The sequence below is a fragment of the Pempheris klunzingeri genome, chromosome 18 (genome assembly GCF_042242105.1).
Source record: "Pempheris klunzingeri isolate RE-2024b chromosome 18, fPemKlu1.hap1, whole genome shotgun sequence".
NCBI classification, from domain to species: domain Eukaryota; kingdom Metazoa; phylum Chordata; class Actinopteri; order Acropomatiformes; family Pempheridae; genus Pempheris; species Pempheris klunzingeri.
The window spans coordinates 20539986-20563397 of NC_092029.1; the positions used below are offsets into that span (position 1 = coordinate 20539986).

A 23412-nucleotide genomic window follows, 5' to 3' on the forward strand; every position below is an offset into this window, starting at 1 on the left:
GTCCTCGAACACCGCGGACAATAAAGTTTATTCAAACGGTCGACGGCGAGCGAGAAAGTTCAGTTTTCAGAGGAAAGGCGAACACAGAAACGAGCAGCGACACTATGCGGTTGGAAGAGTTCGTTCATTCGTCTTTTCTTCCATCTCAAGGTGCAAGAACAGCTGGAAACACATTTCACACAGCAGCTGATCTCACGCGCTCCGTTTGGTTCTGCGTTATTTGAGTTGAGCTATTTATGACGTAGAAAATGGTTTTAAAATATTCAATAAGTAATCAACAGGAGAAATACATGAAATAAAAAAATAAGTTACAAAACTAAAGTAAAAGCATAAAAATACAGTATATCTGGGATTTGAAAGACACAAAAATACAATATATGTCCATAAAATGTTTGACAATGATCAAAAACCAAATGATCATTGTCATTCCCATTTATTCCATGTATAACTAACTGTAACCATTTAATAATTTATATAATATTAAAATATATAATATTCAAATACCTACAAACATGACATTTAGGTCTTGACCTACGTAATAACAGATCATTCTTAAGCACATATCTCTGGTCTCCAGTTTAAAACACGATGAGCAGTCTGAAGGGTCAGCAGATGGCAGCATTTCATATTCTCACACATTCAAAACAGGCTTCATCTTAAACAAATGAGATCATGTTTTATCAATTTAACAACACACACACACACACACACACACACACACACACACACACACACACACACACCTCTTTGTCACAATGAGAGTTAGTGAGACGGTTTATCACCTCCATCCATCCCCTCAGTGTGCTGACCAGGCCAGACAACAGAGGTCACCTCTTCTATAGGGGAGGCCATGCGCAGCACATCTGGAGGTGATTATCTGCTCCATCATAACAAAACAGCCCACGGCATTTTTGTGAGCAAGAGGAATGGAAAACTATTCTTTTCATTTCACCCTCTCGCTGGTGCACGCCGTCTGAGTTAGGAGCTGATCAAAGTCACGCCGTCAATAAAAGGCCAGAGATGCTACAGCGCTCCCTCAACACCACAAACTCACAGAGAGGGTTTTTCTATCGAATAAAAGAAGAAGAGGAGAAAAACACCAAAGTGCTGCGAAAGTGAATTTATTCCACTGATGATGAAACACAATACTGACGCCTGACTGGAGTGTTTTTGATGACAGCGTATCAGCCCAGTCCAGAGTGATCTGCATGGAGCCTGTGGATTTAGAGCCTCTCAGATAAGACAGCTCCAAGGGAGGCTTGAAGGGCGAGGAGGAGTCCAGCGTCTAGACTGTGTTGATACTCGGGGTAACAACAGAAATGTATCAGTAGCTTCACTGAATACATAAAAGCTTCCACTGTCTGTCTGTCTGTCTGTCTGCAAACACATTTATACATTTCAATAAGGCTTTTTTAATAGTGCAGCACAGTTCAGGTACCAAACAAAGTTAAGGGCATATTCATAGCTTCTTGTACACCTTTAGAAATGATCTGTTTTCCCATGAATGCTAAAAAACAACCATGAATGTCTCTAACAAGCATTGTGTGTGTCATCATGTGTCTTCTTCCTCTGTGCTGTCATTTCAGCTCCACTGATCACACCCACACACATCGTCCCGCTGCCCCCCGAAAAACCTACTAGAGCACCAAATGTGGTTTCATCTGCCGCTTAAAATAGCCCCCACGAAAAGCACCGCTTTCCTCTGTTTGTTTGATAAGAATGATGCCGGGCAGCTGTTTTAGGAAATTACTGACAAGTATATATTTGTAAGGTGTTTTGCATGCTGCATGGGCTTGGAGCTGAGTGGCACAAGAAAGGTGGAGAAACGTATTAAGAGACAGACTCACACATTGTTGATTTGGGTCTTTTCATGGGATTTGTTCAGTGACAGAAAAATAAAGAAGAATGCCAACGTAGGAAAACACAAATGAAGAAACCCTCCTCACCGCCGTGATAGCACATACAGTGTGAAGCATTTAGAAATAAACACTTCAAGTAAGTAGAGCACGAGAAAGAAACACTCAAAGTAACCATACCAATACCAATAAAACACATGCGAACTAAGAAACGTCCGTTTCTGAAGCGAACCTGAGGTTCAGGAGTTCATCTCATGACGAAGTATACAGGAGGCCACTTTTTTTGTTTTTTGGCAAAGTCTTATCATGAATAGTTAATGAGAACAAAATGTTTATCCAATCACAGCCTTGTTTGGTTAGGTTTAGGCTCAGGGAGGGGGGTGACATAGTCAGAAACACAGTTAGAAGAGACTTGACTTCAAGGAAGAAAAATGTGGGGACGCCAACGCTGTGTTCACACTGTGCACGGCAAGGTCAGCCCAAGACTCTCCTTCAGTGTAATCAAAGTCTTTGTAGGAAAAGTGTTGCTAACAGTGTTACTAATAACACTGCTGATGCCATGAACGTGTGACAGGGAGCCAGCATGAACTCGGCCAGGACCCTGAAACTGAAGCAGCTAAATGGGATTCAGCCGTCGTTCATTTATCTTCTTTTACTGCTAGTATAAATGCCACTCTGCAGCGATTCTGTGTTTGTTTTCGTGGATTCACATTTAAGTAATGTTTAGCATCATAACCAGTCCAACGAACGCTTGATAAATGGCTGATACACACACTTTTTCTGTGGCTGTCCATAGCTAAGAGCACATTTTCACTGTTTGTTTATGCACAGTACTCTTCGACAATTCTACCTGGTCCTTTGATGACATACCTTATATTCTTACAACTGTGTCATTAGTTTATCAGCCTCCAACACGTGGACCTGTTAACAACAACACTATAAATACTTTAGTCGGTGTTTATATTCTGATTGTAAATGCTCCACATGGGGGCCTGGAAGCAAAGTGCTCCTAAATGCTGAACACAGTTTGTGTCTAGTCCAAGTGCTGAACTGATCTCTTCTCTATCCGTGTGTTCTAGCTGGGGGTTAGTGCGTGGAGCTCTCCTGACCGTTGCACTACACATATATTTTCCTTTATGTTTGATTTCATACATTCACTTGACACAACACACCACGGATGCACACATATGCATGTAGTAATTTTATTTACAAATGGTAAAAAAGAGACCATAAAAATATATCTTGCTTTCACATATATACATTTGAATGTATTTCTATCAACTATGTAGACAGGACAAATCTCAAGTACAGATGAGGCAACTGTATTATAGTGGCTAACCTTGAGATCTTCATACAAGGCAGGACCTCTGGACAGCACAAAGGACAAACTTCACACAGACTCGGTTCTAAAGCTCCACAGAAGCTTATTATATCAGAGGTGGTCTGGTTTCATCTTGGCAATTCATCAATTCCTATTTGGAATCAGTTGTTTTTTTTCCTGATCACCTCTTGGGTAGATCTTAGGAGCATTTAGGGCCAGGGTTAGAAAAAAACGCCGTTGGAGATTTCAAGAATAAAGTCGGAACATTTGGGAGAAAAGATCATGCTATGTGAATAGAGACCTGATTTCTAGAAGTCGTTACATTCACGAGAAACACAGTTGGAAAATGTTCTAAGAAGTCATAACGTTACCACAATAAAGTTGGAATTTATAGATTACTATCCTTAAAGCTTGTGAAGTAGTTCTGTGACAAGGGCTGTACACACAGAACTAAACTAAACTTAACTAGACAAAGTCAGATCATTATGAGAATAAAGGTCAATACAATTCTGAATATTAATAGTACAATAATTTGGATAAAAAGTCATAAAATTACAAAAAATAGTCATGTTATTGTGAGAATAATAATTAGGGAGAACATTTAGGAGAAAAGTCAACACACACAGTGTATGACTAAGATATTAGTAGAACTAAACATTTAAATAAGCATTTTGTAATATCAGGACCTTTTTGAATGAGTGTGACTTTTTTCTTGTATAATTATGACTTCATTCCCCCCAAAAAATCAAGACTTGTTCAAAAAGTGAGGACATTGTTGAAATCTCTGACGCTTTTCTAAGAGTGGCCCTAATACTCGCTGTAAGATCTGGCTCAGACTGAGGTGTGGGGAGCATTTAGGTAGCTGGACGACCCCTCACACGCTCAGGATGTTAACACTGTGTGTGAGAGCAGGAGGAGTAGAGGTACAGTAAGATGAGGCAGTCGATCAGGAGGATGGTGTAGAAACATCTTTGCGTGTGCAAGCTTCGACCCCTCTTAAAGCAAGTCAGTATGATGGCCAGCAGCAAGAAGAAGGTGGCTGTGTTCAGGAGGAGGAAGAGTCGGATGTAGGAGGCTGTGCTGGAGAGGCCCTCGCTCCCCGCTGTAGCCACCATGTGAACCTCCTTGAATTTGCGGCCCTTGACAAAGGCCCCCTTTCTGTTTTTACGGCTGTCTGTATAATCCATGAAGGCCCGCGAGTCACCATCTCCCTCCTCTGGACTGTCCTCATACGTACGCTTTGAAGTCCTCTGTCTCGCCTTCTTCTCATTCATCTCAATCTGTGCAAAAATGTCAGGCAGACTCTCTGAGAGCTTCTCCCCGAGGTTCACCTTCTTCCCCCCTTTGCCCTTGCCCTGTTTCTTAGACATAGCAAACATCTTCTCAATGACCTCCTCCCTCTTCTTCTTGTCGGAGAACTGGAGGAGGTGCTCTGCAGTCTTGCGGAAGCCGGCGCTGTTGAGAACCCGCCCCAGGATGTGTCTCTCCATCTGCTGGAAAACGGGCTTGACGTGCTGGAGGTTGTCTTCCATCACGTTGGCGTATTCCTCGACCTCCTCCGGCGAGCTGTCTGTCATGGCCGCCGCCTTCTCGAATACTATCTTCTTGTGGTCCAGCAGCACCATGGCAAACAGGGGCTTGCTGGTGACCTCTCCTGTCAGCAGGTAGATGGTGTAGGTGTGATCCTTGGTGGCCAGGTAAATGTCCACTCTCTGGTCATCGCCACGCAGGCTGAAGCTCTGTACATCCACGCCTGGCCCAAAGAAAATGTAGGCCACCCTGGTGTGAGGGTACCTCAATGGCATTGTGACGTTTACATAGTTAGAGCCATTGTACGGGTACCCTCGAGGGTAATTCCAGTAACCCACCACTCCTTTGTTACTGTAGCCTGTGTCGTCCAGCCAGAACATCTTATATTTATCCTCACCGTGCAATATAAACGCTCCGTGAACTCCATCTACCTTTGTACCATGGAATGGAAGTTCTGTGTTGTGAAAGAAGGCACTCATAGCCCTGGTTGGGCTGTCTGGATCCAGGTGGATGTGGTCCACCAGGAGCAGGAGCTGTGGGTGAAGAAGGAGCAAGTTTCTCTGGAAGTTCCTGATCTTTAGCTCTGGATTATAAGCAGAACGCCCCTCGCCACGGATGAAGACCATTCCCTGTCTCTCCATAGCGGCCTGAACTCTGCCCTGGGCGTCAGCCGCCAGCCCCACCTTGTACTTCAGCCACTTGGAATCACAGACTTCTGTAACCTGTCCAGCCCACGGTTTGAAGCAACTTCCTGACATGACCGGGCCAAACAGCACTGCATTGTTCAGCAGAGTGTACTTGGGTCCGTACATCGCCTCGGTGATGAATGGGACACCGTTGGGGGCAAAAATGAAACTGTTCTGATCAGGGTGCTCATGGCCGGCGTTGAAATTCCTCCAGCCTTTGATCCACTCTTTGTACTTGTTCCTGTGAACAATGTCGAAGATAGCGCGCCCCCCCAGCTTCCCAGACTTAAAGGAGAGAAAGGAGCGGTTGGTGTCGGCGGGTAAAGTGCTGCCGTATGTCACCACCCCCCAGTCCTCAAAGTAGTGGAGCTGGGACGTTCCGAAGTCTGATGGAGGCGCGGGAATCAGGCTTGGGTCGTACCTGCAGAACAGCATAAGAGGATGGATATCAGACGGATAAAATGAGAATATGAACGTCTAATTCAGCCAAAGAAAAGCAACTGCTGACAGAAAGTGTCTGCCTGCCTCACTTCCACGTACCATTCCCTGTGTTTTCCCATAATGCCTTTTGATAACCCTAAAAGAACAGCTGTGACCTTGAGGCTTTCAAGGAATAGTTCAGATCAATAACACAGATCAAAGTTAGTACTGCTCTCAGTCTGTCCGATAAAAAAAGAAATAAAACTGAGATTTTACAGGGAGTCACGCGCTGGAACTACTTCTTGGTAGTTCAAGAGAGAGTGACTGAGAGTTCTGTCATCACTGTGGCCTGGCAAAGAAAACGGTCCAGTCCGCCACACCCCCCAGAAACACAACATGTAAATAAACAACCAAAGAGAAATGTGTTGATTCAAGTGCAACTAAAAGAATCAGTCAAGGAATCAATTTGTGGGAAATGAATAAAATACAATTTTAAGAAGAAATTGTGTCATTTCAAGGACGATGCCAAACGTTTGCTCTTTCCAGAGAATGCACTGCGATTTGAAGACATTCCCTCGGGCTCTGGGATCTGAATCTCTCACTATTTTCTGGCATTTTCTAGATTAGATTAGATTCAACTTCCTCATCATTGCTCAGAGTACAAGTGCTTGGTCATTTTACCAGCAGATAAAAGGGTCATTGGGTGGATTCCCCCTTTAATAATATTTCTCTAAGAAATAATAAAACACAGTCAGATATTTCCAATGAAATATTACCAGATGAACTCTGTGTGGAGGGTACACCATCGCTGGCCCTTTCCAGCCTGCCCTGGCCCCTCCATCACCCTGTTTTGATGAATCAGATCTGCCAGCCAGTTTCCACTGCCATTACGTAACACATAGCGGTCCAAGAAGACCAGCTGGCTCTCTGGCCCGTAGAACCAGTTGTAGTTGGAGTCTGCAATGGCTACAGTCCGCTGAAATCCTGGTGAGACAGTAAAAACAGAGAGAGGACAAGCTCAGCTGTTTACAGGGGTGTAAATAATCAATACACATGACAAATAAAACACTGATGTACTGCCTGATGGCGCCAACAGTGCATAAAAATATCACTTTAAACTGGAAGTGAATTCTTTGTAAACTCCTACACACGACCAGCCAGAGCTCAGTACAAAATATTTGCCCCGTGGTCACAAATATGTAACCCCCCCCCCCTAAATGAACCTCAATCCCCTCTGCTGTGACCCAGCTCAGTTGCAGACCAAGGGCAAATTGCTCACACCGTTTTGTTGCCTGTAATTATGTAAGAAAAACGTCACCCCCCGGTGGAGAGAGGGCTCTTAGAAGCCAGCTTCAGTGACCACAGTGTGTGATCACAGCGGCTCGAGTCAGGTCTCTGTGCTACTCCAATGAGCATGGACGAACAATTAACACACTGTTCAAGGTATTTGGGACAGGAAGTGAGGTAATGTTGTTGCAGGTTAAGCGTGGAACAACTGCGCTGATGCCCGCTGGGCGTGTTTTAGTGTTTGCTTCACGTCCGCTGTATGGATCCACACAAACTAACACAGCAACCATACAACGACCACTTCAGCTCCTTTCAGTGCTTGGTCCTGAACATCTTCACTGCTTTAAGGGCTCATACGCTTCAACTCACATTTAAAGCTCCCTTCAGCGGAAGCGACAGTGGCTTTTTGCAGCACATCCGCTAACGTATCCAGCTTCTTTTATCACTTGAATGTCAGGTAACATCTCAGCTCCTTTCAGTGCTCCTCAGCTATGTCAGCACCACTGCTATGCTCATAGGCATTGGACTTCAAGTGACACTTCCACTGCTGTCGTTTCAATTGACAGTAACTTCCTTTAGCACTTCCACTGACACCGGCAACCCCTTTAATCACTCACAGATCCAGTGGCGTGTCAGCTCTGACACAGCCTGAGCCTGCTTTACACAAAGATCGTACAGTATCGCTGTGAAGAAGATTCTCCATTGAGCAAGCTTTGTTTTTTTACACCGAACCAAACCAGACCGGACGGCAGATTGCTGCCCCGCTGGGAGATTTTAGAAGCAAAAGCAGCATGACGTTTAACACAACAGCGCTGGCACCTACCGTTCCTGCTGGCTCACCATTTTTTTTTTAATGTAACCATCCTGGAACATAGAAGTTGCTGGTCTATGGTGCCATGATTGGTTGGCTTTGAGCGGTAGACCGGCAATTCTCTTTGAAGAGAGTCATATAGCGGCTATCTCTGGTCAAACAAAAGGGATCTGACGGGTTTATCTATGTGGGGATCCTTTCCACGATGTTGTGTGACACTTTCAATAACAACACGAGCCTATCAGTGGCAGAGACAGGCACTTTTAGGGGACATACAGTTGCACTCAAGATTATTCAACCCACATTGTGAATTAGGTGTATTGGCAATAAACAACTCAAACAAGAACAATTTAAATAGCTCAACACAACTAATACTACGGGTGGTTTCTCCAAATTTAGCACAAAATGCCACTTTTAATAACTACTGCAGAATCCCTCATATAAGCACTAATTTGCAAATCAGGCGATGTCTCAAGCACACCTGATGCACCACATCAAATACCCAGACTGACAAGGGGTTTGTTCGCAGTGACGTTTGGGCGCATGCTAGAAATATGGGTAAGTCAAGAGGATTGTCCAAAAAGTTAAGAGAGGAGATCACTGCCTGACACAAACAAGGACACGGATACAAAAAGACAGCACAGGCACTGAATGTTCCCAGAGATACTGTTGGAAGCAGAGTTCTGGACATGACTACTTGGACGTGGCAGAGAGAGGAAGCCACCAGATTTCTGAGGAGGCAGGAGGACCAAAAACCCTTGAGTGACTGCAGAAGTCCTGCAGTAAGACTTGGTGGCAGCAGGCTCTGAGGTCTCGGTTCCCACAGTAAGACACGTACTAAACCCTGAAGGCTGAGGTGATCTACTGGACCATCTCCAAAACTCCTTTGTATCTACCAGTCATTTCAAACCCAAATAATGTAAAAACGTGTCCCAGATTTCCTGCAGTTTCTGAGTTTTCTGGTGTTACTTAGACTCTCATTACCATTTAGTTTCTGTCAACTGCAAACACAACCAAAAAAAACACACAGACAGTGAAGGGGCAGCAATCATCTGGGCGGCTAAGGAAGCAGTTTAAGATAATCTGGCCTTGCCTTCCTGTCTGTGGGGGAGAAAGCTGCTACTGCATCCAAGGCTGATGCAATTAGAGGTGCTTTCTGAGTGCAGCAGTGCTGCTCAGCCACAATACAGAAACTGTTGGCAGGGAGCTGTGAAATGTCCAAGCCTGACCTAGGGCCCCTCCTCCGCTGCTGCCCTCCCCCTGACCTTCAGATGAAACTTCCAGGACACCACAGATCCCTGCAGGTCTCAGCTCAGCCTTGACAGGCATCCAGGAAGGTAATAACTGCACGCATGCATACCCCATATCAGCTCAGAGGAGAAGCTGCTCTCCAATGTGGCAGCCTCAGGTTATTTTCACATCTAATCTAATATATCCTACTTTTGGGATGGAGCATTCTAGTAAGGACTAACTGGATGTGTCAGCCATTCATAGCTGAGTAAACACTTACATACGGATAGCTGACCTGCTATGTGTTTAACTGCCTGAATATATCCATCGCAGTGAAAAGTGTATCACATAAATTTCACAGCTTTTCAAAAAGTAAACACGTGCGCTGGCTACGGCTGGTGAAGTGACAGTTACCGGGCAGGATGGTCCTGTACAGGAAGGCAAAGTGTTTACGGAGCCAGGGGTGGTCGAAGTGGCTGATGGCGAAGTGGCGCTGCACCAGGAACATGTACTGAAACAGGGAGCGGGTGGTGTAGGTCCCATAGGCCACTCCTTCATACAGGGTGCCATCGGTCACATCCTGCAGAAGGATCATGGACTTCTCCATGATGGACAGGACCTGCTTGGTCCACAGGTAGGCTTCCTGGAGGTAACCTGGAAAACAGTAAGATGGGATGGTTTGACAAGTTAAACACAGTCTGATGCCCCCGTCCCTCCATTGTTTCCTTTGTTTGCTCAAAGGGTTGCACCAGTGTTCATGGATGTTTTGGCCCATATATACGACAATGTTGCACATCGCTGACAACCATTTTCCAGAACTTGTTGTGTTGGATGTGTTTTTCTACCTCTCTGGCAGACCTTAGTTCATTTCAGTGTGTTACGAATACAAACTTGCAGAGGGCAGCTTTCAAAGAATCGGTGTTGGCAATATAATAATGAGATATAAACATATGAATATTTTCAAACCAATCGTCTAACCAAAAGTGAATAATAGCTAAACATCACACAGTTTCAACAGCGACATGCTTCACTGCCGTCTGGTGGCGTATTTAGCTCCACATTTTCACATGCTGTGTTCCAGACAGATCTTTGGTAATCATGGAATTAATGCTGAAACCTGAGTGGCTGATTGTTAGGCCATTAAATGACATTTCTGATTAAATGTCTAATATCTCAAATGCACTGGACTTTAAGTCACACAGCAGTGATGCCGTAGCAGTAGAATACGGCAACATCCAAAGAATCCACTGAAAAAAGAATCAGCTTACATTTCCAGAGGTTTATAAGCAAAGTGTAAGGTGACTATTGCAAGCCTCATGGTGGCGTGAGTGATCTTACTTTTGAATTTAAGAAACATACAACCACTGAGAACATATGTCCTGTAAGTGTCTGTAGCATATACAGTCATTGAGGGTTCCTGATGTATCCTAATTGTCATTTTCTTGTGACAAAAAGTTTCAAAAACTATAGACAGCAGAGACAGAGTTTCTACCTTAAACTATTAATCTGTGCCAGCGATCACTTATTAGAACACGACATGCTTTAAAATGGCCAGCACATAGTACACTGTGTGTTGTAGTGTAGAAATCAGACAGTGTTGCGCATGGTTGCTGCAAATGTGATGAATAATAGATTCCCACTGTGTTGTATTAAATGGGAGAGCAGTAATCCGCTTTGCAAGCAGGGGCCATGAAAGTGCAAAGCTTATTTAGGATAAGTACAAGGACTTTGAATGACCACGGCATTGCAAAACCCCCGGGGCTGTTTTAGAGTATAGAAGAGTGTGTGTGTGTGTTATGTCGCTAATGCAATTAATGAAACACAGCATTGCAGCAAACAACACTGTTTGAGTCTGTTACTTTAAAGAAAGCTTCCACACACAACATTTAGCTGCGGCGATGGAAAGCATGACACCACTACGGTACACTACATCATGTGTACTCTCTCTCTCTCACACACTGGATCACACACATAGTTCACTATGAGAACGAGTGACCGCATGAACACTCCAGCCACAGTTCATTGAGAAATCCCTGGGCCATCGGCGGCAACCGGCTGGCACCCGCCCGGCCGCCCCAGTCCACCCACAGGAGCCATCCTCAACAGTGTTTGGTTTGAGCTTGGGGACCGCGGGCCTACACAGAGGAGGTATTTACCATCAAACAGGAACTGAAAGTACGCACAGAGGCCATATTTACACAGAGAGCTTCACCAGTGCTCACGCTTTAAGGCCACAGTCACTTAAAAACATTATAGGAACATGTAAACAGATGCTGTTAAATTCTTATGGCAGCTTTGTGGGAAAAAAAAAAACCTTTTCTATCAGACCTCTCTGGTGCTGCTCAAACCAAGAGGGATGAGAACAGAGTCTGGGTGGCTGGAAAACCAAAACAACGCGTTAAAAGAGGCTAAAAAGCTGCACAGAGCCGATGCTAACTGCATATCTGATGATCATTTTCTGTGGGATTAATTAGTGGAGTGTTTAGAGTCAGTGTTTTCTTTTACTGCCAGATGTTAAAAATGAGAAAACCACAACTTAACATAACTCTGGGTAAAGTAGTAGTATCTTTCCAGGGATACATTCTCAATGATTGATTTGTGATTTCAGCAGTAGCATCAGCAAACAAAAGTAAACGTAAAAGACATACCATGTACTGAAAATATGATCACCTCTAAATCCAACTGGTGACACAGTGCTGAGCATGAACTCACACCACAGCCATTTGTTTAAAACCAAAGACATCAACAAAAAGAAAATCGTCACATGAAGCCACATTAAAAGGAAAGCAACATACCAGAAAACCTACATCACATGTATATAGTGAACACTAACTCTCTAATTTCAGCTCTAACTTCCTCTGTGTCCCAAAGTCGAATAGTGCGGCTACAGTACTTTTCCTAATGACTAGCAGAGGGGATAATGCTGCCGTCAGGCGGGGGGCTCTCTCATGCTCCAGCTGGGTATGGACACCCAGATCCCTCTATCAGCACGTTTGCCTCCACGCTTTAAGTGCTAGACATCGCACCCCCCCCCCTGTGAAAGGTCGAGGGATTTGTTACTTCCAATAACGCCGACCAGGGAGCTGCTAATTATTGTCTCCTTTAATTCATGGGTGGGACAGAGTCAGCAATGAAATACAGTGTTTTCCACAGGCTGACAGCTCATGGGTGGGGGAGGGGGTGGGGGCGGTCCATCCATGTGGTGCGGTATAGATTTACAGCAGACATTTGCCATTACTAAAATTACAAAGTTTGCCATTACCAGTTCATTGTGAACCTTGATAATGTCCATGTTTTGTTTGATTGTCCCGAGGCCACTATGGTTTCAGGTGATAACTATAGGATAAGGGGAAATGCTAAAAAGCAGCAATATCTATCTAAAGTTAGCCTTAGGCACCATACGGCACTGGTCATACCCCATTTACTGCCACAGTCTTACTTATGAATGATACTTATAATTATGAATATTTAGGAGTGCTTGCCTGTAATTTGACAGTGCTATAATTATAGACTGGGCATCATAGAGAGTGTTAACAACATTTTCCTCAGAAGTTACACCGTCTTCCTGTAAATAAAAAGCAGCACTAGGGGAGTTCTGCCTAAGCCTGCAGCACTGTGTGCGACATTCATAGAAAGTCATGGGTCACTCAGGTAGTAGGCGGCAAGTGGGAGGGATGTAAGAGGAGACGGGCTTCACTACATATGCAGTGCAGGGAAACGGCACACAGCTCTGCTCAATCAAACTACCAGCTACAAAGGCGCCAACAAGCAAATGCATGTATCTGGAATGCACTTCTCTGAGCCGCTGCTGCCTTCTTATCCGCTTATCTGAACCAAAGCCTGTCCAACTCACTGACAGCATGATGACAGCGTTTCTAATTTCAGTGAGTGGCACATGAATTGTTCCCTGTCAGAGAATGTTATGTCACTTTAGGGCACAAAATAATGAAAAACTAACAAGTTAGTCCAGAATGTCAGCCGCGGGTCTGCAGTCAGAGTCGGATAAGCAGTGAAGAGAACGCAATTTGTTCTTCCTTTGCTTATTGGAAACTTTCCATTTATTCACAGGCATTCTGACAGAATATTTGAACGGAATGTCCTCCCTTCACACAGGAAATGAATGATACTGTATACGATGATGGAATGCAGTCGGGCCTCTGTACGGTGTTGGACGTGCTCGGTATGAAACTAGCATATCCACATGAGGGCTGCAGTGGCCGAGCAAAATCCCTTCCCCAGGTAACACAGACAGGCAAGAGCTGGAGCAAACCTACTTTTTCCTGGGCTTCAAACAAATGAAATGAGGCAAAAAGAGCTCGGGCCATAACTCTCCTGAGTATTCACAAAGCTTTGCGCCTGTTGTTGCCCTTTACCAAAAAGCCTCAAGTAAAACCACTGTGACCACAGCGGTTCTCTGTAAGCCTGCTGTCATTGAGATCACATCAGGACTGGATTTTTTGTACCAGAAATCAAATCCCTGTAAGCAAAGTAAGCTGCACTACAGGCGTTCACCTTCTGACGGCCTTTTTCTGCTGCTACACAGCAGATTTAGTGCAGGATATTGGAGAAAAACGGAAAATTAATCGGGGAATAATCATGTCAGGTCTCACAAAGGAAATGCCGACCAAATCTCAATACAGAACGTGACAGAGTTATGTGGAGAACCTGATCCGGAGAACAATCACAAAGGATTAATTGTAGTTCTGACAGAAAACCTGAGGCAGGCTGTGTTCTGAAATTCAAGCCAAAGTTTCTCTCTTCAGCAAAATGCAGTTGGCAAATCTCTGATGCACTAAATCTAAGGGACATCTAAGGTTCAATATAGCTGGAAATTAGAGCTGCAACTAACCTCTATCATATTATATTATATTGTATTGTATTTATATTATATTATATTATATTATATTATATTGTATTATATTATATTATCAATTAATCAAAAAAGAAATTCATCATTTTGCTAAAAAAAAAGGACAATAAAAAATTCCAGTTATGATTTGAATCTGTCAATTTTGGCTCTGAGAAATTGTGATGGACACTTTTCACTCATTTCTGACATTTTTAAAGACAGATTAACAGATTAAATTCAGCATTAGTTGCAGACCTAACACCCTTATAGGGTAACCTCTGCATTCTTAAACGTTGACCCTCTTTTTTAAAAAATACATTTTGTTCAGTACAGTTTGGGGACTGCAGTAGATCGCCTCAGCTGGCAACTGCGAAACATGCAGTAATATTATGTAAAAGAACCCTACAGAGATAAGACTTGTAAGATCTAAGATCCTTCTAGTTTAACCAGAAACAGACGTTATATCGCTCTCTTCAAAGCTCCCAGACTCCATTGACAAAAACAGCTATTTTACCTCTCAGAGAACAGGAGTTGCTGGTCTGTCTCTGCTCCAGTCAGTTAGTTAGTTCATGTTATTGTGTGACTTTTGCATTTTAAAGGGGTTAACCTCTGCGTAGCACAACTTATTCAGCTCCCTTCTGAATCAACCATCTAAATCTCCCAGAAATTCCACAAACCTTTTATGGAGCCTGTTGCATGAACTGTAAAATCTCCTTAACTTTGAACACATCATAAAAAAACTAGTAAACTCTTCTAAGTACGATATTAAATAAAATCAAGTTAAACGTTCAAATCAAATGGTTAAGAACAAGCCTCAGAAAGCCACAGTCACAGTGAGATAAATCTGACCTCAGCTGCAGGAGTGGCAACTCTCTTTAGTGGAGTTGAAGCTTCTTAATGCTGAGCAAGGCAGGTTTCTAACCCTTAAACTTTAAGCCCTGGAATGTTTGCTGGCTTAGTGAAGGAGGTCAAAAATCCTTTATACAGTTACAGCTGACAGACCAAGAAAACTAAAGTATCAGCCACTTGTTGTGACCTCAGAGGAAACATGGTGGCCAAGTGCTGATTATTCACACACTGACTAAACTCAATCTCTAAAACTCTTCTAGTGAGCCCGACCAACATCCCCGTCTGTAGACCCCGTCACCACAAGGGCAAAAACACATCCATATGACAAAGGCATGCATCCCTATCCACGAACCTTGGGTCATGTACACCAGGCTTCCCGTGAGCAGAGCCACACAGTTGGTGGGCTGGTGGTTGTGCAGGTACTGGAACCCCCAGCCTCGGACGTAGGACTTCTCGTACATCAGGCGCGAAGCGTTGCCTATCACCTGGAGGAAACGCTCCTGTTGGCCCTTGTTCAAGTACTCGTACAGGAAGTCGTACGCGGTGGCGAACCCGACCAAAGAGTGCGCCAAAGGAACCTCATCCCAGGGGGCGTCTTTGACCAACCTACAATACAAACAACAACACAAGGGGTTAAGGCCAGATGGCAGACATATGCGGGGCACCTGGAAAATAAACGTTCGGCGGTAAGCAGGTGTGAAATTTCCCCCGGCGTCCTGGCAAATGGTTTGTCACAGACAAAAGCCCTTTTGTTTGCAAAGCCTTTTAATTATCCTTTACGCAGCAGTAAAACATTCACTTTGAAAGCAAAAAATAAAAGATGCTGAGTAGCATTTTACGCCACAATTACAGCTGCACCATCGTTTACCAATAAAGAGACTTATAAATTCAAAGTGTGGCATGTGCAAATTCTCCATGGTTAACAGGCACTAGGATCTGAGAATGCTGACTTCTGTGAACTTCAGGAGTTCAGAGTGTTGAAGGAAGGGGAAAGAGGATCTGCATCTGTATCATTCTGCACACTTTAATCAGACAGGAAAGAAGTTCAGCTGTGGTGATGGAGCCAGGCGCTCTTGTCTTACGCCACCAGTTGACTCGTGTGTCATGCTGAGATATGCACAAAGAGTCTGTAGGAGTCTAACCGAGTCGTGACGTCACCTCCAGTCTGGACGCTGCTCACTGAGGATTAGGAAAGATTAGGAAAGAGTGAAACATGTTCTTGGGGTTTACTATTAGTATCTGCTTCATATTAGAGGTTGAAATCTTCATGACCCTAATAAATAAAAATAAAAAAAACTACATCTTCCATGAAAATGAAGTAGTGCAGCAATGTGTCTGACACCATGTATGGAGACACCACTCAACCCTCCCTGTCCATTCTCTTAGCTCACCGCTCGACTGGCTTCTGTTTGTTTGGCTAGAGACTTTTAGCACGAAACTGCCTCGGGCTCATGGGAAATGGAGTTCATGTTTCTTATCACAGTTGAAGTGTTCATTTATCTGATCAGTTTGGTCATTTAATGTTATAAAATGGAGGAGAAATGTCGTGACTGACACCCAACTCTAACTCCCAGTCTCTAAATACAAAATCCAGTTTGGGGGGGTGGGGTGGGGGCACCCTCTCTACATTGAAGAATAGGCTTAAAACTTTCCTTTTTGATCAAGCTTATAGTTTAGGGCTGGCTCAGGCCTTGCAGGAGCCCCTAGTTATGCTGCTATAGGCTCAGACTGCCGGGGGACTCCCATGATGCACTGGGCTCCTCTCTCCTCCTCTTCCTCTCCATCCTTATGCTTCATGTCCCTGTAATGTCGTCACTACCTTGGTATCTTCCCCGGAGCCTTTTGTGCCAACACTTCCAGCACTTGTTGTGCCTACCAGTCATTTTGAACGACAAATCGGACTCAGGTTTAAAAATATCAAAGTTATCCTGTAAGGGACTTCAATGGTGGCCTGAACACTTTAACTGTTCATTTTGCACTACAGAGTGGTCTGAATATATTACTGTAAGCGAACAGGAACACAGCTCTTAACTTCCTGCTGACACTACGTGCTTCTCCGTAACTCTTATGTTAATGTGGAGCAGAATAAACAGTTTATTGAATCTGACTTGTTGGTGCGGTTTTTCTTTGTCATCCCTTTCACACGTTACAATGTTATCAAAATGTTATCAGTGCCATTTCATACTAAAAACATACTAATACTAAAACATTCTTAAAAAAGATTTTAAGATGACTTCACGTTAAATGTTCACTCTTTTCAGTTCTCTCTGTATAGTGCATCGCCTGTATCATTTTGGATATTAACATTTATGAGCCCAAAAACATGACGTGTTGGGAACAATACATGGTTTCCACGTGCTAAGTGGAAATAAGCTGAGGTTTATTCAAAAATCACTTTCTGTCCGGTCATAAAAATGAACACCAGATGGATTAAAGAGCTCCTTTATGTTGCAGTTTGCTCATATGGCAAAAAGGAAGACTATATTAACGTGAATGCCAAATCGCTGTCAGATTGTATATTGACTAACGCCAAAGCACACCAAGTCTCCCTTCTGTGTATTTGCACAATCTGAGTAAAAAGAAAAAAAAGAAGCAGGCACTAGTGTGCCACAAAGCACGGCCTCTCCATCAGAACATGCTTCCTAGAGTTGTCAGAGACATAATTGAAGGTCATGAATACCACAGCTGAGTGATTCCTGGAGCCACTCTGCACAAACCCTCAGAGGTTCAGTGACCATAATAAAAGTGTGGCCAAGGGAAAAAAGCTCACAGCGTGTTCTTAAGATGTGAAAACACATGCTCGCTGGCTTCTCGTCTCTGCACTGTGGCACACATACTGATGTTGTGGAAAATGCCCTGCAAATTGCACTAATACCCCACGTTCTAAACCCCCCAAGAAATGAGCAGCTGGAAAATCCCCTACCTCCTGCTCAATGGCTAGAGGCAACACAGCAGCCGTGCAGCAAAATGAGAAGGATTAGGCTGCTAGACCCTGAGCCCTCCCTCTCTCAATACATAAAGGATGAAGGGGGTAGAAGAGGGGGGGGGTTGTTCAAGAGTTCATTTAGTACCTGAGATTCACGTCAAGATGAACGGACTCATCTGTCCCTCTTCTGCTGTGCTAATCAGTCTGACATGCGTGTTATAACTCATTCTGTGGCTCCGAAACACATCTGATTAGAACCCTGCAGTATATCAAACGATGTACAGGAGTATGGACATCTCTTATTGTTGGATTAAATCTCATAAAATAGGGCCTGGCATGGAGCACATGTAATTATTAAAGGACAATGGTGAATGCTAAAATATAGTGTAGCAGTAGCAAGACCTGTAAAAGCAAAGCGCTGTCTCAGCAGTGTCACATCCTTGTTGAGTTTTCTAAGATTAGCACATCAGGAATGAACTTGTAGTGGAAGATTTCAGATCTGACAGTCTCACATTAAATATGTGTCATCGGCAAAGAAAATCCGAGCCATGCCAAACATGATAATGGATGTAATCAGTTTGAACAGAGCACATTTCTCTGGTTCTTGTATTTACATTCCCACCAAATGTGTAATCCTGAGGTGTGAGAACCCTGCTGAGTGCATTTCTTTCCTCACTAAACTAAATTTGTGACGCTGTCTTTTTCTGACAGCTTTGTTCCAGGCTTCAGTTCCAACGTAACCCTCTGGATCTAGACCAGGCAGGCCATAGATTCAAACTGCCATTGGCTGAAAGCGTGCCGTGACGTGAGAAAGGCGAGGACTCGTGGTGTCTGCAGCAGGCGGCCTTGACTCCTGAGAAGTCCAGCAGGTCAGCATCCGCCTTCATTTTAGGGAGAACAGACTTACTGCTCACCGGTGGCCCTCATGTCTCTGCTGCACTCTGAATTCATTATGTAATTCCTTTTGCAAGATAAACTTTGGCCTGAGAGTTCCAACAATTGATACTTGTTCCTCCCTCATTTGTCTATCTGGAGGTTAAATAAACATCTAGTTTATATTGGACAGCTTGTGTCCAGCCGCTCCGTCTCTGAGGACCTTTGGCTCCTCATACGTAGAGATGTACCACACCGAAATAAAAATGAAAACTTTACAAAACGTTTGTTGGCTGTGAACTTTTTGTGAATGAACGGTAGAAGGTCACTGGATGGAACCGCCGGATCTCATTTCTGACACCTTCAGTCCTTCAGTGCTTGGAATAAACGCTGTGCAGACCTGGGAAGTGGTGAGTGGCTGTAATCCACTTCTCAGCCACTCTGCGCTATTGATCACTGACGACCGCATGATGTTGAACCATGAGCCTGAGGACTCAGCCAACCGTGGGCTGAGTGGATTACTTCTGCTGACTTGAAAGTGTGGATGTTTTGTTGCTGCTGGTTCCTGCAGAAACGTGTTTTTTTCATCTGTGATTGAAATCGATGGAACTGTAGTGTTTACTGTGTTGAGCTTTAGAGGGCTGATAACAAGACCCTCACACAGAGTCAGTCTGACCATGTTCATGACTCATTGGTGCTCCCAATTTAAGTTGTGGAGATTTCCCACATCTGAAACTACAGTTGAGCCTATGTACTTTTTTTTGTTCCTCATTATGGTGTTAAGATGTGGGGAAAACTCAAACCATACACTGGTTTTGAAACAAGAACAATTTTGTTGTCAGTTGTTTCGCAGCTGTGTCCGACCACTTGCACACTAAGCCTAACATGTGCTCGGACGCACAAACTCACTGGTTGAGAATGAAGAATTGATTGGAAACAAATGTTTCGAAAGTCGGGAATGAACTTTTACAAGGCCGATGTGAATTCCTGAAGTGCTCAGATATATGGGGATTTGAATGTTTTGATCACATCGGGATGCCAATCATAGCTCCACAACATCTTGCTTCGTCAGCAGACCCACACGTTTCATATGAATGAAGCTAACGTTAGCAACACATTCATTTAAGGGAAACCTTTTAAAACCTGGGCCCTATTTTTACAGATTTTCGTGTCCCCATAAGTAATATGTAAAAAAAAAAAGTTTTGGAAAGTCATCTTTGAGGGCGAGTGCACCAGATCAAAGCACGTCCACCAAAAGTGCTTGTTTTTGCCGCTGACAACATGAGGACGCAACCCTGCGGAGACGCCTTTTCGCTGTCTGCAAAGCCACCAGACTCCATTGACAAAAACGGTCGTTTTACGTCATTTTACCATGCAGAACACGAGAAGTCACAAAATAACACACTGATGAAGCTAGAAGTAGACCAGCAACTCTTGTGTTCCATCAGGTAAAACTACTGTTCTGGTGTTGGTTCTGGTTCATCAAAAAGGCTCTTACAGGTCTATCTTTGTAGGGATCTTTTCCTTAACCCCTTGTTGACTGTTGTCGCGAATTCGCCTCAAACCTCTTCCGGTCTTGATGCAGCTCAGGTGGCCTCTGTATCCCACTAATGCCGGTTGATACATATTCTATGTATACATTATATATACATAGATGCATACACACATACATAAATATATATATATTCTATGCGTATACAGTAGTCCCTCGCTATAATGCGGTTCATCTTTCGCGGCCTTGCAGATTTTTTTAGTGCAATTTTGCATGCTTTTTTTTTACAGTGTATGAACGCGCATTGTGTTCTGCGTCCTGATTGGCTAAGGGACTGTAGACCAATGTCAATCAATCTCCTCCGTGCAGTGTCTCTGTACAGTACAGAATGCGTTCGGCTTGCCAAATTTACAGAAATGTTCAATCGCTAGCAGTGTGACTTTGAAGTGCTGCCTGTTTGCGAGACAAACAAACAAGTCAAACAAGAGATAAATGTGAGAAAATGTTAATGTCTGTCTGAGAAAAGTGTCTAAACTGTATGGTGAGGGGTTTTACAGCCTTAAAATATATAGAATAACTGTAAAAAATAAAGCTGACTACTTCGCGGATTTCGCCTATTGTGGGTTATGTTTAGAACGTAACCCCCGCAGTAAACGAGGGACCGCTGTATACATATATATTATATTATACTATTATTATATTGTACTATTCTATGCTATGCTATATTCAAATTAACAATCTCCACTTAATTTAGCATCTGCTTGAATGCAAAAACACAAATCATTTATTTTTTTTATATAATTGTAAATAAAGTCAGACAGTAAGGGGTTAATAAGAACCGGAGCCTGTCAGTGTCAAAAACAAAGACGTTTAGTGGATGTACTTTGATTGGGTGCTGTCATTGCAGCACATTTTGCCAGCTGAGGCAATCTACTAGACCAATTCCAAAACTTTTTTTCCCAAAACACTGAGACAGCAAATTTTGCAGAAACGGTGCCAGGTTTAAAAATATTGAAGTTCCCTTTTAAAAACTGCCAAATGGTTTAGTCTGCCATCTGAAAACTGGAGTTACAGGATTTTCAACCCACAACAGGTAATGGAAACCTACTCCTGTTAAGGGCTCGTTCATAAAGATATTTTCTCTTGTGGGAGATGCAGCGGCCACGCAGATATTCCACTTGTCCAGGTTCTGAGGTTTCTGCCACTGCTTCCTTCATAAAAGTGAGCCAAGTTTTGTTTATGCTGCTCCCAGATTTGAAAAGTGACACTGAGAAATGTACAAAAGCATTGGGTGTAAGCATATCTTACTTTTTTCACAAAGAAATACATCCTATGAACCCTGGGTTACAGAACTTTCACTGTCACAGCCGAGTAGATTCGATCCCTGTCTGGTCACCTGGACCCTGAGCTCCAGTCTCAGCCCAGGCCACAGCAGTGGGCTATTCAGCTCACATCTGAACATTTCATTTCCTCTCATACGGGGGAGGGGGGGGGCATGTTCGGCAGACAGCTGTTAAACATATTTCCTGGACCACAGACTTATCACACCACCATGTATCTTTACCAGAGCTCTGCCCACAGAGAAAAATGAGCACGCTCTGGAGATGGCCCTGACTTGAACGCCTCTGCAGGGGAGGATTTAGCAGGAACCACTTCATGCACACATGGTGGTGGAAACAGGTATCGGGTATCATCGGTAAACTCTAAATTCTATTCTTTGTAAACTAAACAAAAACGCAAACGGAAAGACGCAAAGGAAAAGAAATCCTACAAGGAGGGGGGTTCAAACACCTTCTCAATGAGCAGACTGTTGTAGAGTGTCAAATGAAATTGATGAAATAATAAAAAAACAGAAAATATACCAACTAGGCTGAGCTGCCATCCTCTCCATGTAGTCCTTGGCCAGGTCGAGCGCCCCGGTCCTGTGTGGGTACAGTAGGCAGAACATGGACAGTACACCCAGGTTGTTTCCATACAACTCGTTCCAGCGGGCACTGAACTCTGCGGGGCTCCAGGGGGGCAGGTACTCCTCGGGGTGCTCCAGCATTGTTTCGCCAGCCTCGCGGATCCTCCTCGCCATGTCCCGATGGGTCCCCGTGGCCGCATACTGCAGCTCCTCCACATCCCCTCGGCTGAAGTACAGCATGGGATGACCGTCGTAGTTGCCTCCCATGAAGGGGATTCCTTCACTGGGGTCCACATCCGCTGCTGCCGCCACCGCCGGGCCAAGTAGGGGCCACAGCAGACTTATGAAGAAGACTGTGGGGGCCCCGCGGGTGTGCGTTCTCATCGTCTCATCAGAGGGGGGACTGTGGCATAGCCGAAGGAGTTCAGCTGAGAGGGAGAAGTGGGGGGAAGAGAAGGATTTGAGAGAGCCAGCCCATATTCTGCACAGCCTTTTCTTACAAAAGCCCTGCATTCCTTGAATAATTAGATACAGCTGTAGTCCTGATGATACAGGCTTTCCATACTGATGTAGGCCACTTAAGACCTAATAACAGCGCTGTCCGATAACTCAGAGAGTTTACATTTCCTCCACATTCTCATTTCTTCCCAAGAACACAATAATACCCTTCTGCTGTAAAACCTTCATTTACTGCAACAGCCAGATCTGGAGGTTGTGGTACACCTCTGCACGCAGCGTTACCTCATATTCACTTCCAAAGATTTATTTCCAAGTCGCTATTGTCAGACACGTCTAGTCATGCACGCCCAGATGGCCAGACGAGCAGGCCTGAAGGTCATAAATGGCCCATTACTGCAGTAACATTACTCTGGTCTACTGAAACAACCCCTGAAACCAAACTGCTGCGCTTCACAGAAAAACAAGAGTTGGCCCACCGTCTCTTTTCTGAACATGAGAGTAAATTCCATGACCTTAGTAGAGCTCTTGGCAAAGTCCTGGTGGAAAACCCTTTGGTAGTGATTTCAACGGCGTCTAGACTGAAGTCCTTTCTAACGCAGTGGGCTGTCCAGGGGCGGGCATGCGTTCTGTGATGTGTTTAGTAAACTAGGGAAGCTCACGTTGGTACATAAAATGCTGCCTCTGCTGAAGCTACTCGCGACATGTGATCTTAAAAGGAGCCGCATTCCTCTGTGGCGAACATGAGGATGGGGGCCAAGAGAAAACCATCAAGGCGTCTCTGGACTAATGTATCCCACTAAAGCGGGACCACAGGACCCGTTTGTGCCGAGGACACCTGTAGGCCTGAATGAGACAGACTGAAAACTTCCCCTCTTTGGACGGTTTCTCTAAATGGAATGGAAAATATTTTGGTTGGG

General features: G+C 44.1%; 1 protein-coding gene across 1 annotated transcript; it reads right to left on the bottom strand.

The window, feature by feature from the left end:
* Window positions 1–3752: 3752 nt before the first annotated feature.
* dse (dermatan sulfate epimerase) lies at window positions 3753–22465 on the bottom strand. Its single transcript, XM_070849754.1, has 5 exons — window positions 21993–22465; window positions 15192–15445; window positions 9556–9795; window positions 6590–6797; window positions 3753–5814 (listed from the first exon to the last, which is right to left on the bottom strand). The coding sequence occupies exons 1-5, from the start codon at window positions 22418–22420 to the stop codon at window positions 4068–4070; spliced, it is 2877 nt and encodes a 958-aa protein (XP_070705855.1). The 5' UTR covers window positions 22421–22465; the 3' UTR covers window positions 3753–4067.
* Between the last annotated feature and the right edge of the window lie 947 nt (window positions 22466–23412).